This window comes from Palaemon carinicauda, chromosome 7 (genome assembly GCF_036898095.1).
Source record: "Palaemon carinicauda isolate YSFRI2023 chromosome 7, ASM3689809v2, whole genome shotgun sequence".
Taxonomy (NCBI): Eukaryota; Metazoa; Arthropoda; class Malacostraca; order Decapoda; family Palaemonidae; genus Palaemon; species Palaemon carinicauda.
The window spans coordinates 157,315,790-157,328,289 of record NC_090731.1 but is presented as its reverse complement, the minus strand read 5'-3'; the positions used below and the strand labels follow the sequence as shown (position 1 = coordinate 157,328,289).

At 33.1% G+C, this 12,500-nt stretch overlaps 2 protein-coding genes across 2 annotated transcripts in view; both read right to left on the bottom strand.

Moving 5' to 3' along the window:
* Positions 1-8,417, bottom strand: part of LOC137643757 (ionotropic receptor 21a-like) — an 8,794-nt gene extending 377 nt beyond the window's left edge. Inside the window, exons 1-4 of the mRNA XM_068376447.1 lie at positions 8,344-8,417; positions 6,118-6,298; positions 5,219-5,406; positions 3,097-3,496 (exon numbers count right to left, since the gene is read on the bottom strand). Of these exons, the coding sequence (XP_068232548.1) occupies positions 3,097-3,496; positions 5,219-5,406; positions 6,118-6,298; positions 8,344-8,417 (843 nt within the window). The remainder of the gene's footprint in view (positions 1-3,096; positions 3,497-5,218; positions 5,407-6,117; positions 6,299-8,343) is intronic.
* The window catches only part of LOC137643696 (C-type lectin domain family 6 member A-like), a 120,226-nt gene that overhangs the window by 45,538 nt on the left and 62,188 nt on the right, over positions 1-12,500 (bottom strand). The window lies entirely within an intron of this gene.

The window sequence follows — 12,500 nt, the reverse complement described above, 5'->3', positions numbered from 1 at the left end:
TTTCAAAATTATTAGAATAATTAAAATTATTATTGGTTTTAAGATTATTATTATTATTATTATTATTATTATTATTATTATTATTATTATTATTATTATTGATTTTAAAATCATTCTTGTTACTAAATTATTATTATTATTATTATTAAACTTACTATTATAAAAAATCTGAATACGAAATTATTTACCGCTACATTGTGGTAAAAAAAAACTAATTGACAAACAATGCAAGGAATTTATACAAAACGGAACTGTGATTAATTTATCCGAGGTTAAATTGAGATGGAATGGGAATAATGGTAGCATCAATAGATGTAAATAAGGCCATTCATTACATCTCATATATAGTGAATTCATTTCCTTATTTCATTTCCTCACTGGGCTATTTTCCCTATTGGAGTCCTTTGGCTTGTCGCGTCCTACTTTTCCAATTAGGGTTGTAGATTAACTTGGATTAATGTTAATGATATGTTATACATCCACTATTCTAAATAGTTAGAAGTAAAATATTTTTTCTCTCTACTTTTAATTCTCTGCTTATAAAAATAATACAAGAGCAATAAATATATACAATGATATTTTTTTTTCTATCAACTATCAATGCTGTCTTTAATAATGATTTTTACAGTAAATAAGGTTATTTTTGTTTCACCTACTGCAGCAGGATATGTAAATAAGGCTATTTTTTTTTCACCTACTGCAGCAGGATATGTAAATAAGGCTATTTTTGTTTCACCTACTGCAGCAGGATATGTAAATAAGACTATTATTGTTTCACCTACTGCAGCAGGATATGTAAATAAGGCTATTTTTTTTCACCTACTGCAGCAGGATATGTAAATAAGACTATTATTGTTTCACCTACTGCAGCAGGATATGTAAATAAGGCTATTTTTGTTTCACCTACTGCAGCAGGATATGTAAATAAGACTATTATTGTTTCACCTACTGCAGCAGGATATGTAAATAAGGCTATTTTTGTTTCACCTACTGCAGCAGGATATGTAAATAAGACTATTATTGTTTCACCTACTGCAGCAGGATATGTAAATAAGGCTATTTTTTTTTTTCACCTACTGCAGCAGGATATGTAAATAAGACTATTATTGTTTCACCTACTGTAGCAGGATATGTAAATAAGGCTATTTTTTCACTTACTGCCTATGCTCTACATATAAAACAAATTAGAATAGCAATAGATTTGCATAAGACTGTTTAATTCCCTTTACCTCAAATTTTCTGCCTATAAGAATAATTACATGTGATAGATGTATGTAAGGCTTTCTTCACCACCTACTGTTCATTGTTTTGTTTAATATCAATTCTTTACTCAATTTTGTTTTAAATGTTCATTATCACTTTTCAACTCTTTAGAAATGACTCTCTTACTTCTTCGAATGATGCACTGTAAGCATATTCCATTCTCCCCTTTCCTGAGCTAGTGAAGGGCATTAACATTAACTTTCTCATTGCAATAAAACGCAACTAACAACGTCACCTCTTTCCATTTAACTCTTTCACTAGAGTAATGAACTCTTCCATTGACTTCCGATACCACCTCAGTAAAACGCAACCAATAATGTCTCCTCTATACATTTACCCCTTTCACTGGAGTAATGAACTCTTCCATTGACTTCTGATACCACCTCAGTAAAACGCAACCAATAATGTCACCTCTATACATTTACCTCTTTCACTGCAGTAATGAACTCTTCCATTGACTTCTGATACCACCTCAGTAAAACGCAACCAATAATGTCTCCTCTATACATTTACCTTTTTCACTGCAGTAATGAACTCTTCCATTGACTTCCGATACCACCTCAGTAAAACGCAACCAATAATGTCTCCTCTAGCCATTTACCTCTTTCACTGGAGTAATGAACTCTTCCATTGACTTCCGATACCACCTCAGTAAAACGCAACTAATAATGTCTCCTCTAGCCATTTACCTCTTTCACTGCAGTAATGAACTCTTCCATTGACTTCCGATACCACCTCAGTAAAACGCAACTAATAATGTCTCCTCTAGCCATTTACCTCTTTCACTGCAGTAATGAACTCTTCCATTGACTTCCGATACCACCTCAGTAAAACGCAACTAATAATGTCTCCTCTAGCCATTTACCTCTTTCACTGCAGTAATGAACTCTTCCATTGACTTCCGATACCACCTCAGTAAAACGCAACTAATAATGTCTCCTCTAGCCATTTACCTTTTTCACTGCAGTAATGAACTCTTCCATTGACTTCCGATACCACCTCAGTAAAACGCAACTAATAATGTCTCCTCTAGCCATTTACCTCTTTCACTGCAGTAATGAACTCTTCCATTGACTTCCGATACCACCTCAGTAAAACGCAACCAATAATGTCTCCTCTATACATTTACCTCTTTCACTGCAGTAATGAACTCTTCCATTGACTTCCGATACCACCTCAGTAAAACGCAACCAATAATGTCTCCTCTAGCCATTTACCTCTTTCACTGGAGTAATGAACTCTTCCATTGACTTCCGATACCACCTCAGTAAAACGCAACTAATAATGTCTCCTCTATCCATTTACCTCTTTCACTGGAGTAATGAACTCTTCCATTGACTTCCGATACCACCTCAGTAAAACGCAACCAATAATGTCTCCTCTAGCCATTTACCTCTTTCACTGCAGTAATGAACTCTTCCATTGACTTCCGATACCACCTCAGTAAAACGCAACCAATAATGTCTCCTCTAGCCATTTACCTCTTTCACTGGAGTAATGAACTCTTCCATTGACTTCCGATACCACCTCAGTAAAACGCAACCAATAATGTCTCCTCTAGCCATTTACCTCTTTCACTGGAGTAATGAACTCTTCCATTGACTTCCGATACCACCTCAGTAAAACGCAACCAATAATGTCTCCTCTAGCCATTTACCTCTTTCACTGGAGTAATGAACTCTTCCATTGACTTCCGATACCACCTCAGTAAAACGCAACTAATAATGTCTCCTCTAGCCATTTACCTCTTTCACTGGAGTAATGAACTCTTCCATTGACTTCCGATACCACCGCAGTAAAACGCAACCAATAATGTCTCCTCTATACATTTACCTCTTTCACTGCAGTAATGAACTCTTCCATTGACTTCTGATACCACCTCAGCATGAGGCCAGTCTCCATCAGCCACTGCATTCCCTGATCAAATTTGTATTTCCAGGGAGAGTTTTTGTGCACGAGAAAGGCCAGATTACCAGGGTAAAGCTGTTCTTTCAAACTGTAGACAGATGGAGAGTGCCCGAGTCTACTGTAAAGAAGTTTTACGTATGAGTATTTTTCCGTATGGGCATGGGAACCCGCCAAAACACGTTCGACACACGTTTCCTGTCCTATTTGATCTAAGTGGTCTGTGATTGGCGCCATGTCTAGCTTCTTCCCTAGGGCTGCTAGAGTAGGGTGGGTTGAAGTAGCCATCGCATCTGGGACGAATTCACCGTAGTCCAACATGCATAATCTGTAAGGGTAGTATACTTTACCTAGACTTTAGCTAAAACATTTATTTTTCAGAATCGTAATCTCTCTTGTAGCTTAACTTTTGCTTTTTTGTTAAAGAAATAAATGTTAAGGCTCCTACACACGATAAATTTTTTCGTCAATTAATTGATATCAATTTATTGACGACAATGAAATTGAGGAAATCACTGTGCCTACACACGGTCTATGATTTTACTTCAATTTTCAGTTTGATTCATAACTTCGAGATGAAAGCATCTGTGGCTCTAGGAATAGTGCTTGCTCTGGACACTCCAAAGCGAAAGAAGAGGATCAATCTTATTGAAGACCCATCAATAAACATCAAAGGATCTTTGATCTCTCAATGAATTGATTCAATGAAATTGTTCCAATTAAATTGATATCAATGTCGCCTACACACGGTCAATTTCTCCATCAATTCATTGACGTCAATAAATTGATATCAATTAATTGACGAAAAAAATGATCGTGTGTAGGGGCCTTTAGACTATGTCCATTTTAATGCACACAAACTATAGTTACATTATCATGAGGATGGAGGAGTAATGGCTGTTAGGATGGATGGAGGAAGAATGGAATTGGCTGATTCATATGAATATTTTGGAGTAAATAAAACATGAAATGGTAAGATCAGGAAACAGGTGAGTCTCATAACATAAAAAGCAAAATAGGTAGCAGGGTGTGTCAGGAGATTACTAAGATACTTTGTTTATCTAGAAAAGCCATAATAGTAGCTGTAGAAGGGATTGTTGAACTAACTCTCCTTTTTTGAAGTGAAGTGTGGATGTACACGCATGGAAGGCTGCAACTGATGATATGAAACATTTACATAAAATGTGGTGTAAGAAGAATTGATTGGATACGAAATGTGAAGATGTGCTTAACTGGTACAAAGTGGGTGTCGTGTCCAAGTAGTCCAGTACTGGAACTGGGTTCGAATCCCAAACTACTGCAGGAAATTTATACCAGCATTTGCATGTTTAAATAAAAGTCATCGAGGCTAACAACTGCATCATTTTGGACTTGCTGAGATACCAAAAGGCTGAATTCTTATAACGCCACATCCTTCAGTTAGGAAAAAGTTTATGGTTAAAATGTAGATATGCACACTTACATACTTACACACCCACACACAGACACACACACAAACACACACACACATACCCACGTAATAAGGGTGTGGCAGTGGGCCCACTTCCTAAGAAAAAGAAGTACCCAGAATTCCTGTGTCCAACTGTACAGAATCTAAAAAAGTAGCCTATGAATAACGAAAGCAGAACGCATTGGCCCTATTAAACAATTCACAATGTGGCAGTAATTTTAGTCTTTTCGAAACTTTTGAATGCCATAGATGCTGTCTGAGCAAACATCTGGAAGTAGTTTTGGTCTTTTGGGAGCGTTTTAAACGTTATAGTATGTTTAAATACAGGTATTAAGTAGGGGATTAAGCGTTATGAAGCTTCATCTGTGGTGGATAACGGGGGAAGGGTGGGCTGTGGCACCCTAGCAGTATCAGGCGAACTCGGTTGAGTCCCTCGTCAGGATGGGAGGAGCGTAGAGAGGAAAGGTCCCTTTTTTGTTTCATTTGTTTGATATCGGGAACCCCCCAAATTTCAGGGAAGTGCCTTGGTATATGTATGTATTAAGGTGATGATAAAGAAAATGGTGATGATGCATGTCGATATCTTCCGTCACTATTTACCTGTATCTACTTCGAACAAGTTCCTCTGCCGTCTGTATCTTACTGGGAAATGCAGGGACTGTAAGGACAGCAATGAGATTACACCTATAAGACCTGTTGACGAGCCACGACGCAAGCCACCAGGTCAAGAGGAAATTTCGAACCCGCCACTGAGGAGGAACATTTACCATGGGGCGGGAGACGATGCTCTGAAAATAATAATAGTAATAATAATGATAATGATAATGATAATAATAATAATAATAATAATAATAATAATAATAATAATAATGATAATAATCTCTCTTATATAATAAAGAGCAATTCTCTCTCTCTCTCTCTCTCTCTCTCTCTCTCTCTCTCTCTCTCTCTCTCTCTCTCTCTCTCTCTCTCTCTCTCTCTGTATATATATGAATATATGTATATATATGCATAAATATATAAATATAAATATATATATATGTATATATATGTATATATATATATATATATATATATATATATATATATATATATATATATATATATACATATATATGTATATATATAGTGTACATATAAATATATATGTATATATGTGTATATGTAAATATATACATACACACATATATATATATATATATATATATATATATATATATTTATATATATATATATATATATATATATATATATATATATATATATATATATATATTTAGGTGATAAATGGATATGTGTGAGTTTGTGTTTACATGTTTATGTGTTAGAGTCTATGCATGCCTATTTTGGACACTGGACAATAATGTAGTATAAATATGTTGTTAAACTACTCTCTGAAAAGGAAAAAATAAATATCAGATACATTAAACTGAAAAATAATTTCCATTTTACTTTTCGCCACAACTGGTAACAGGAGTAAGTGTACAACGAACTCTTACCTCAAGGACGGTGATCATATTGTTAAAGAATGAATTTTGGATCTTATGATACAAGAGATGGAGAGTGATTCCCGAAGCGATGACGGATACGGAAACAGCCACCCAAACAAGCCACGAAAAGGGATACAGGATGTTCTGCCATCTAGGGAGAGGCGGTGGAACTTCAAGTATTATCCCAAACCTGCACAAATGAGATGTGAAATTATTATAACGCTGTCTTTTGTAGTTGATGCAAGGGTAAATAATTTGGATTGATTTTATATATATATATATATATATATATATATATATATATATATATATATATATATATATATATATATACACATATATATATATGCATATATATATATATATATATATATATATATACTGTATATATATACTGTATATATATGTGTGTGTTTGTGTGTGTTTGTGTGTGTGTATTTATTCAAATAGACATATTTACATACACACACATACCTATATATATATATATATATATATATATATATATATATATATATATATATATATATATATACATATAATCATTATAACTAGCTTAGCTATATCCCTGGTAAAAGCCGGATGCTATAAGCCCAAAGACTCCAACAGGGAAAAATAACCAAGTGAAGAAATGAAACTAGGAAATAAACAAACTGAAGGAGAAGTAATGAACAATTAAAATTTAATATCTTAATAACAATTAAAACATTAAAATTGCTATTTCATACATAAAACGATTTAGATGAAGAATCTAGAATATTCTTTTACTTGTTTCTTTTCAGTGATACATATCTTAAGAATATTTTTGAGTTTTGACCGTTATGTTTGAAGAATAATGTTTTTATTTGAAGGTAAATACTTCAGAAGGCTAAAGGAATTACGTATAATGTTAATAAAATAATATGCATTCCAAAGACTATGATGTATCAGAGTGTATGTATGATTTAGAGTGACCTAGTGGTAAGACACTATCGCTCTAAGGGAAAATTATCTTATATTTTTACAGCATTTAATTTATCAAATAACCTTTTGTTTTTCTTGCGAGGGTTTTTTTATATTGCTGCAAAATACTGAAGTTTTATTCTTAATTTATGGCTCAGTTATTCATATTTTGCTGGTTTTATTCAATTATATTATAATATAAAATAATATTACGAAGATAAATTCCAAATTCTATATTTTGTTAGAGATTCTTTTATTAGCTAACTAGATTCTTCCAGTGATATAAAAAGTTATATAAAAACTTTTTTCTTTAAAATATTTTGGTAATATAAATGGAGTAATATCATTCAGTGATTTATCATTAGTTTTATTCTGTGGGTTCAGACTGTCTGTTAATCGCAATGTTCTGTGAAATATCATCAGTATCTCATTATTAAAGAATAAGGGGATTTTATGAACAAATAATCTGTATTTGTTTACATATTTCGCATTCAGTATTTCTAATATTTCTCGGTCACGAAAAGGACTTTCAATTATAGAAATTGGAAAATAGCGTAAAATATTAATTGTTCGATCTTCGTATGGGAATTTTGTATATTGGTTTTAAACATTGTTTTCTGAAATCCTCATTAATATCTCTATAAGTTTGCGATTCCGAACACAAAATCTTTTGCTTGCGATGAACAAGACAAAGACTCCAGAAATTTACTTGATTTCAATAGAGACGTTTTTAATAAGTTTCATCAAACCAAATTCATCAAATGAAAATACATCTCCCCAATATAATAAACAGCTAGCGTCTGGGTATATATATATATACTCGTATATATATATATATATATATATATATATATATATATATATATATATATATATATATATATATATATATATATATATATATATATACATATGTATATATACACACATATAAATATAAATATATATATATATATATATATAAATTTATATATATATATATATATATATATATATATATATATATATATATATATACATATATATATATATATATATGTATATATATATACACACATATTTCTCTCCGGTCACGCTGAGCGGCACTACCAGACGTATAGCTATTCAATCGCTCCCCGACCTTCGGGTAGGGGGAGAGAAAGTAGTCATACCCTGGAAACCACAACTTCCGTATTGCAGCTAGGAAAAGGGTTGAATCTTCTTGTGCGTTTTCTGTACATAACTATCTAAATATTTAGCCTTTTTTTTGCCTGGACGCGTACACTACCCTTAAATTAAACTTAAAGATATTACCCTTCATGATAATATGGAACCGTGAGATCGAAGTCCTTGTTCCTCTCAGGTGTCAATGCGGCGTAGTTAATCATCAAGTCATTTCTCCTTTTTGCACTAAGTCGGTCATCGTGGTCCATCTCACATTTCCTGTTCAGATAAGAAGATAGAGATCGATAAAGGTATGATATAAAAAGGGAGGAAATTCGATAATGTTTTTTTTTTTTTATCTTTTGCGTCGAAACTTAATCAACTGGCAGGCAGTAAAATTCGAAAAGTAATTATTATTATTATTATTATTATTATTATTATTATTATTATCATTATTAATATTATTATTATTATTATTATTATCCAAGTCACAGCCCTAGTTTGAAAGGTATGATGCTATAAAGCCAAGGACTTAAAAACGGAAAAATGGCCCCAATGAGGAAAGGAAATAAGAATTGAATAAACCACTTGAGAAGTAATGAATAATCAATATGAAATATTCCAGGATGTTTAACAACGTTGAATTAGATCTTACATGTATAAACTACGAAGAGAGAATTATGACAGCCTGTTCAACATAAAAACATTCGAAGTAAGTTTGAACGCTGTAAGAGATGAAAGAACTACCTTAAGGCCCGGTCACACCGCCCGAACGTTGCTGGAGCGTTCCTTGAAAAGTTTCAGTCGCTTTTTTTTATAAACTGTTAAAAAAAACGTAGTTTTAAATAAGATACAGCGACCGTAATTTTTACCCTACTTTGTTATTATCTTTTACAGCTTGGTGACTGTAATATCCACTCCGCTACGCTTTTCTACATCCTGTATACCAATACCCTTATTGCATAAATTAGCAACTTCCATAATAGAGGTGTAAGAAAACTCAGAAAATATGCGAGGATTTGCTACGTTCAGCAGCCTAATAAAGACCGAACGTAAAAACGTTAAATTAAATTTTCGAGGGGTTTGGTCCACCTCCCTACCGTTCAAGGAACGCTCCAGCAACGTTCGGGTGGTGTGGCTGGGCCTTTAGTTCAAAGGAATACATAACTAATTAGTAATAACTTTAACTTTGTGATCTGTAAAAGAAAAAAAGGAAATATGGAAGAACAATACGTTCTCTTACTATTAAAAAAAAAAAAAACAATTTTAATCGGAAATTCTCTATGAAAATAGAATGTTCTCAGCTGTATTTGAGTAAACTACAGGATCATAATTGCCTTGTTTATTATCTTTTATGGGCTGGTGACCGTAATATCCCTCCTTCATGTCAACATATCCGTTTTTGAAACAGTAAAAATCCTGGAATAAATATTGCCAGGCATTTACCCTTTTTTTTTTTTTTCTTTTTTTACTTTCAAACAAGTCGTCTGCTCGAATTGAGAAATAAATAAAAAAAACAAAAAGAATATAATTATTAGCTTATTTTTCCGCTTTTTATCTAATAATTTCTGTTAACTGCAAACGTAATTTATGTTCGCAAACATTACGGACTGGTGGTAATGTTCTTATTTTTTCTATGGTATTTCAAAACAAATTTCGATTGTTTTTTTTTTACTCAGTTTGGACGAGTTATTAGAAAACTGTCCCTTCTTAATATCTTAATATGAGGTTAGAGAAAATGGAGTCTGGATTTAAAGTGCCCAACGTTAGAGACGATACTGTTAATGATTAAGTGAAACATTCATAGCATACTTACACACACACACACACACACACACACACATATATATATATATATATATATATATATATAAATATATATGTATGTATATATATATATATATATATATATATATATATATATACATGTGTGTATATTATGAAGTTTAAACGCTTACTTTATCTGAATATACATTTTTATTATAGCCCTAAAATTAGTTTTATGACCGTCAAACCTTTGGAATACACAGAATCTTCTGAAATGTGTGTACCTAAGCTGACTAAATATATATATATATATATATATATATATATATATATATATATATATGTATGTATATATATAAATATATATACACATATATATATATATATATATATATATATATATATATATATATATATATATATATATATTTATATATATATATGTATATATATACAAATATATATAAATATATATAAATACATATATATATATATGTATATATATATGTATATATACATATATATGTATGTATGTATGTATGTATGTATGTTTACAGTATATAAATGTGTGTATAGGATATATGTTCGTCTCTACTTTAGCATAGCACCATGAAAGCAAATAATAATAAAGAATACTCCAATATCAAACGCATACCTTCCAATGTGTACTTTATCTCGAACTGCAGCCATCTTGATAGAGCCTCCATGATATTGAAATTCAAGCCCTTCAGCACTCCTGCACCGTCGGTGTAGATCAAAGGACTGTCCTTCGTCTGGCATAGAACAGAGATCCTCTTCTGCGTCATGTCACTGAACCTGTCAATAAACAGGTCGTCCCATGACCCGAAGACCTTGGAAGACCAGGGCCCTAGGTTCGTCATTTTCCGACCTGAAGTGAAGGGGCTCCAGGTCCAGACGTGAAGGGAGGACTCGGAGGAAACTGTTGACCTTTGGGGGATGTGAGAGCAGATAAGGGCTACTGAAGGGGATGTCCTGGCTAAGGGCGTGCGTAGCGTGTCTGAAGGGCTGCAGGAGTTGGGTGTTATTAGTAATATGGCTGAGAGTGACCATTCCACGGGAGGGTAATATGAAAGCCACCACACACGGTTAGGTGGATGGATAATCACCACGACACCTGCAAGGAAATGAATCTCTTTGAGAGAGAGAGAGAGAGAGAGAGAGAGAGAGAGAGAGAGAGAGAGAGAGAGAGAGAGAGAGAGAGAGAGAGAAATTGCTTCCGCTTAATGAAAGGCATTATGTAAACATCGTGTGTTAAGATATTTTTGCTCTTTATCGTTATCATTATTATCATTGTTACTTGCTCATCTACAACTCTAGTTGGAAAAGCAGGATACTATAAGCCCAGGGGCTCTAACAGTGAAAATAGCCGAGTGAGGAAAGGAAATTGGTAAAAAGGAAATATTTTATGATCAGTAACAACATTGAAATAAATATTTCCTATATAAACTATAAAAATCTTAACAAAATAAATGGAAGGGGAATAAGATAGAATAGTGTGCCTGAGTGTACCCTCAGGCAAGATCGATGACTTCATTTACCAATTTTTACTCAAAAAAAAAATAACACCTGTCAAATTTTATCATCGATGCGTGAGTTCATAAAACAAATCTAAAGTTCTTGTGATCCCCTAATGAATTCCATGTATTTTTTTTTCTTTTTTTTTTTAGTAACCCAAATCTCTCTCTCTCTCTCTCTCTCTCTCTCTCCTCTCTCTCTCCTCTCTCTCTCTCTCTCTCTCTCTCTTGTTAGTTCTGATTTATTCAAAAAGAAACTAAGCAATATTTTTTAAATTTTACTTGAATGTATATATATCCTAGAGTTTTACAATCCAGTTATTGTGAATTTTATGTAAATAATTTATATTGTTATGTAACAGAATAACCATTTTTATAATGGAATAAAGGTTTTTGACTTTGACTTTGACTTTGACTCTCTCTCTCTCTCTCCTTCGATTAGTATTTCAGACAGGGGATAATGTTTTGATCTCCGATATTCTTCGGTTTTCTAAATTTTGAAAAGTGAAAAACTTACATATCAAACAAAAGTGCTTACCAGACTCCAAAGGGAAAGGGACAAGCCCCTCAAAGCTGCCTGTGCTATTGTCAAACCTTCCTCGGCCCTTGGGAATAGCCACAGGCAGGCGTACGAGGGACACCGGCTCGGATACACTGTTCACACCAAATCTCTTGATCTTCGTCCACGACAATGGTCACTCTCCTTCCTTTTAAAGGACCTGATAGGATTTCATTAAGAGTCTTGTAGAGGTTTTTTGTTACGAATGTTTCGGCTTGGGTGGCTGGGGATCCGACGCAAGGTTTGTATTCGGGAAAAACAAGAATGAAGAGGACGACTCTTGCTAGGTTCATGGTGTTGTGGTTATTATCTTAGTTGTTAATAAAGATACTAGTTATTACTAAAAACAAAAGGATATAGGGAGTAGGAATTAATCTAAAATCGTAGAATGGGAACAGAAAGTTTCAGATTGTAACTTCTGTGAAATTCCAGTATTCGCTTAACGA